Consider the following 6,000-nt stretch of genomic DNA (forward strand, 5'->3'; position numbering starts at 1 on the left):
ACAGGTGCATGTTCATTAATTGTTTATGGTTCATTGAACAAGCATGGGAAACAGCGCTTAAACCCTTTACAATGAAGAGCTGTGAAGTTATTTGGATTTTTACAAATTATCTTTGAAAGACAGGGTCCTGAAAAGGGACGTTTCTTTTTTTGCTGAGTTTATATTACTCGTAAGGGTAGCTTTAGTGTAGCTTAACTTCTTCCAGTGTTAAGTGACTGGTAGCTTGGTAAACTATTTTCAGAGTAGCTTTCCAAACACTGCCAATGGCTAGTTTCTGCATTCCTAAGACCTCACACAACGCAGATAGAAGAGTCTGTCGACAGACAGCTCAGGGATATTTGGAAAGATGGCAGAAAGGTTGGGTTGTGTCTGAGTCTTGTTTTTGCCTTCATTATAAACAGACTGAGTCCCACTGACTGTGTAGGTGTGGTGCTAGTAGTTAAAACCTTGTAGTCCGTTGCATTTACATAGAAAAAAGGAACTAATGCTCTCTTAGAAGCACAATGACACCTTTCACTTAAAAAAAAAAAGATCCTGTGTTATACAGTACCAGTTAAACATTTGGACACACCTATAAGGGTTTTTCTTTTATTTTTACTATTTTCTACGTTGCAGAATAATAGTGAAGACATCAAAACTATGAAATATGGAATCATGTAGTAACCAAAAAAAGTGTTAAACAAATCAATATATATTTTAGATTCTTCAAAGTAGTCACCCTCTGCCTTGATGACAGCTTTGCACACTCTTGGCATTCTCTCAACCAGCTTCATGAGGAATGCTTTTCCAACATTCTTGAAGGAGTTCCCACATATGCTGAGCACTTCTTGGCTGCTTTTCCTTCACTCTGCGGTCCAATTTATCCCAAACCATCTCAATTAGGTTGAGGTCAGGTGATTGTAGAGGCCAGGTCATAATGTAGCACCATCACTCTCCTTCTTGGTCATTGTCCTGTTGAAAAACAAATGACAGTCACACTAAGCGCAAACCAGATGGGATGGCGTAGGGCTGCAGAATACTGTGGTAGCCATGCTGGTTAAGTGTGCCTTGGAATTCTAAATAAATCCCAGACAGCGTCACCAGCAAAGCATCCCCACACCATAACACCTCCATTCTTCACGGTGGGAACCACACATGCAGAGATCCTCAGTTCACCTTCTCTGCGTTTCACAAAGACACAGCAGTTGGAACCAAAAATTTGGACTCATCAGACCAAAGGACAGATTTCCACCGGTCTAATGTCCATTGCTCATGTTTCTTGGCCCAAGCAAGTCTCTTCTTATTAGTGTCCTTTGTAGTGGTTTCTTTGCAGCAATTTGACCATGAAGGCCTGATTCACACAGTCTCCTCTGAACAGTTAATGTTGAGATGTGTCTGTTACTTGAACACTGAAGCATTTATTTGGGCTGCAATCTGAGGCTGACAACTTTATATAATCCTCTGCAGCAGAGGTAACTCTGGGTCTTCCTTTCCTGTGGCACTCCTCATGGGAGCTAGTTTCACCATAGTGCTTGATGGTTTTTGCGACTGCACTTGAAGAAACTTTCAAAGTTCTTGAAATTTTCCGGATTGACTGACCTTCATGTCGTTTCTCTTTGCTTATTTGAGCTGTTCTTGCCATAACATGGACTTGGTCTTTTACCAAATAGGGCTATCTTCTGTATACCACCCCTACCTTGTCACAACACAACTGATTGGCTCAAACGCATTAAGAAAATAAATTCCACAAATTAACAAGGCACACATGTTAATTGAAATCCATTCCTGGTGACTAGCTCATGAAGTTGGTTGAGAGAACGCAAAGAGTGTGCAAAGCTGTCATCAAGGCAAAGGTGGCAATTTGAAGAATATAAAATATATTTAGATTTGTTTAACACTTTTCTGGTTACTACATGACTCCATGTGTTATTTCATAGTTGATGTCTTCATTATTATTCTACAATGTATAAAATAGTAAAACTAAAGAAAAACCCTTGAATGAGTAGGTGTGTCTAAACTTTTGACTGGTACTGTATACATATCCACACTATGAGGTTGGAATAATACTGTGTAAATGATGATAATGTCCTTTAGGTAGCCTGGTGGGTAGGAGCGTTGGGCCAGTAACCGAAAGGTTGCTGGATCTAATCCCCGAGCTGACAAGGTAGAAATCTGTCATTCTGCCCCTGTGCAAGGCAGTTAACCCACTGTTACCTGGGAGCCAATGACGTGGATGTTGATTAAGGCAGCCACCCGCACCTCTCTGATTCAGAGACATTTCAGTTGAATGCATTCAGTTGTACAACTGACTAGTTATTCCCCTTCCCTTAGTGTAAGAGCTGTTAGAAAAGACTGCCTGAAATTTCAGCCTGTTTTGGTGAGATGGATTTTTGGCCTGCCTGGTGACATTACCAGGTGGTAAATGAGTTAATAGACCAATGAGAAAGAGTTCCAAACCTCTCTGCCAATAACAGCTGACTGGAACCCTCCCCACTCAGACCACTCCCAGAGAGCACTAGCAAAATTCTCGCTTGAGAAATTGCTCTTTGCTAAGAAGCTATTTTTGTTTCTTTTTGACCATTTCATTGAAAACAATCACAGTAAGGTATTTAAATTGTTACTTAGTTGTTACCCAGAAATTATATTTAATATTGAGATAAAAACAGCTGCATTGGACCTAAGGGAAGTTACAACAACCCATATTATGGTTTTAATCTGATTTCAGTCATTTAATCCTATTGCACAAACAGCAGTAACACATTTGTTTGGACTCTGTACTGAACCATCGTATTTCAGAAAGAAAATAGAATGTTTAACCAGAGAGTTGGATTTCAGTTTATCTAACCAACAGGAGGCCTGCCTGAGGAGAATGAAATGTCAACTGGCTACAAACAGAAGCATGGCACACAAAGGATAACAGTATGTGGCCAGAGATTACAATACAGAATCAGGATTTCAGATGCCTAATAAAGAACAATGTATGTGTGCTTACAACTGGTGCTCCTTGTAGTGTCAGTATGGCCTTGTCTAATACAATACTGTTCTCTATCCCCTACTGTGAACTAACAGCCTCGTCACCGGTTCATTTCACTTAAACCATTTCAGTGTCTGAACAAACCTTTTTGCCAAAATGTGCCATAATGCTGCTTTCTGAGAGGAAATGAACTTACAGTGATGATAGCTTTGCTGAGACACAGAGAGCCCCTGCAGCCGTACTCCCGCTCATCCTCTGACTTATAGTAGCTCAGAGTGTTGTTCTTCAACACTACCCACCGGTCCTGCCATCCGTGAATGTAGTTGGTCCACTATCAACAAAACATAAGAGCAGATAGTCAAGCCTACAACTACTAGCGGTGTACTTACAGTAGGACAGGGGTCATGTATTTAGTTTCACACAATCACTATAGATGACAATGATTGGTTCAATTCATTTCCTGATTAATTGAAAGAGAAGTGGGTGTTGCATGTCCCACAAAGGGATGCCATTAATGGCCAGGGTTTGACATTAAGGGTCACCCTACTGCTTGAGGCAAGAGAACTGAGCAGTGGAGCAAGTTGAGCCTGTTTGAGGTTGTCCCATTGGGCATGTGATCAAATAAAATAACAACCAATCTGCAAAGAATTCCAAAACCAATCTTTCTGATTCCTCCCCATGTGTAGATGAAAGGCAGGCGATATATGGCACGTCTGTGTATAAATAGCTCATTTACATTTTTGGTCAACTGATCATAATCTTCGAGCAACCAAAAAAATACTGGGCAAGTGCCTTTCAGACTTTAATGTCAATCCCTGATGGCAATTTGGCCCAGGCAGCTTGTTATTAGTAACAGCGGCCGTTTGTTTGTGGTACCTATTGGCTGATAGTAATTTAGATTGAGCAAACATTGTCAATCTGACCCAAACATTGTACACCATAGGGAAGTGTACAATGGGCACATCAAACTTTGAATAAAAGCTAGCAGGTATTTAGTTATTGTAGTTGTATCAGTGTTTTTTAGAGGATCAAGTCCTAATTATCTATTTGAATAAAGATACATTGTTTGTTGTTTGATTTACCTTGCTTAGGACGCCACCGAGTTCAACAGGCTGCCCAGATTCGGGATCCACATCTTCATCTGAGCCCGACGAGTTCGAACTCTTCTCCGACATTTAACAACCAAGTTGTTGGTAGTTACCTAGAGGCTAGCGTTTACCACGAGCAAATTAAAATACAAATTGATAAGACTTGGCCTAGCTAGTGTTGCCAAATCGGTTAGAGGGCAAATGTTGTAGCAAAACATGAGACAGTATAACTAAGCAAGTCACTCCTGATTGTCTCTGGAATGCAATAATTGCATGCTAACTAACGTAGCGTTAAATCCACAACTTCTTGCGGGCTATGTGTTTCGATAGCAACACGACGTAACGTTCGCTATCTAAAGTTAGCTAGAAGCAAATGCAATGCATTTAGCTAAAGCTAGTTAGCTGGCTAGCAATCCAGTCAAATCGCAGCAGTCAAAACAGTCCTTCCTTCTGCGCCATATGCTCTACGATCAAATACACAGAGCAAATCCTTTCAGAGACGGCCTCAGACTCCGACAACTAACAGTACGATAGCTAGCCTCCGGCGAATCTGTAGCGCGCTGTCATGAACGGGACGACCCAAACCGGTTTGCCTCCGCCTGTGGTTGTTCGGTATCATCGCCACTATGCAGAAACTGCGCAAAATATATGATCTCTATATCAAAATCACTTGCTACGATGTGATATTTCATTGTTTGAATAAATTAATTGATTCATATCACGTTACGTAGAGAGATCATATTAATAAATCAACAAAACTCTTACAGTCTTACCTGTTAAACTTTATGTAGATGCATATGTATTGTCAAGGTTTTGTTTATCAGCGCTGTAGAGAAGGTTGCACTTGCGGCCGCAATTCGGGGCGTTCCTGGATGTTGGGCATTCCTGCATCTTCTTCTTCAGTGAGGTTTAACAGCGGTTGGCATCCAAGTTATGATGTATTGCCACCACCAACTTGACCGGGGTATAAATCCATTATAGTTTGATCCCCAAAACAAAATGGAGAAAAAATTATATCAACAATTACCCTACCTTAACCTTATACTCATTAAAAGCCACAACCCTATTCCATTATTTTACCCCATCTGGCTCTTTTCCCCAGGCCAACAGGACACCACCGCACAACACACCCTGTAACTCTTCTGAAGTCAAATCTGGCATCCCCAAATACTTCTCTGCCCTGCCACCACAACATCTCATTTCTGTGACCTACGTTCCATCTCTGCTGTACAGTTAATAACCATAGCTATGAACGTTAATCCTATCAGGATCCCTCACCCTGACCCATCTTCCTCTGCTTTTTTCAGTGTGTCAGCATATGACACCTTCTGCACTCTAACCTTGGTAACCTCAACCTGCCTCTCTCGCACCGGACACTTCTTTCTGATCCCCAGCACCATGGCCACCTCTACAATTAACACATACGCTTCTTTCCCCAATACGGCACATTCCTTTTGTTTCATGCCCTTCTGCACACTTCTCACACACTGCTGCCACTCCCTCCTACACACTGCTGCCACATGCCCATAAACTGAACACCTGTAACAACGTAATGGGTTCGGCACAAAACCTTGTACGGGATAACTGAAATATTCTAACATCCCTTTATCGGGCAAAGACTCAACATCAAAACTCAAAACAACAGGCAATGACTCTCACCAGTCATGCCACTCAGTCTGCATCGCACCAAACGACAAGCATCACAAACACGTGGAATCTTGCCCTTCAGCTGGTCCACCTTCACTTTACCGCTACCCCAGTAATCACTCCTTTCAATGGCGCCCTATTCCTAAGAGCAAAGCAATACACCGATCTCGCTCCCTCTGGGCAGAAGAAACATACACAAATACCACAATCACGTGTTACTTTCAATGACTCAGCTGCACCCAACTCCTTTCCCACCCACCCTGAAACCACAAATGGATCCGCCAAAAGGCTAGGATTCACTTTCTCAAAAAA

At 41.8% G+C, this 6,000-nt stretch overlaps 1 protein-coding gene across 2 annotated transcripts in view; it reads right to left on the reverse strand.

Annotated features, from left to right (window-relative positions):
• The window catches only part of LOC115200269 (collagen type IV alpha-3-binding protein-like), a 35,833-nt gene extending 31,196 nt beyond the window's left edge, over positions 1-4,637 (reverse strand). Inside the window, exons 1-2 of one of the 2 annotated variants that reach the window (XM_029763200.1) lie at positions 4,036-4,637; positions 3,150-3,284 (exon numbers count right to left, since the gene is read on the reverse strand). In XM_029763200.1, the coding sequence (XP_029619060.1) occupies positions 3,150-3,284; positions 4,036-4,128 (228 nt within the window). In that variant the 5' untranslated portion in view covers positions 4,129-4,637. The remainder of the gene's footprint in view (positions 1-3,149; positions 3,285-4,035) is intronic. The other variant, XM_029763201.1, reaches the window with a different exon arrangement.
• Positions 4,638-6,000: the final 1,363 nt, after the last annotated feature.

This window comes from Salmo trutta, chromosome 9 (genome assembly GCF_901001165.1).
Source record: "Salmo trutta chromosome 9, fSalTru1.1, whole genome shotgun sequence".
NCBI classification, from domain to species: Eukaryota; Metazoa; Chordata; class Actinopteri; order Salmoniformes; family Salmonidae; genus Salmo; species Salmo trutta.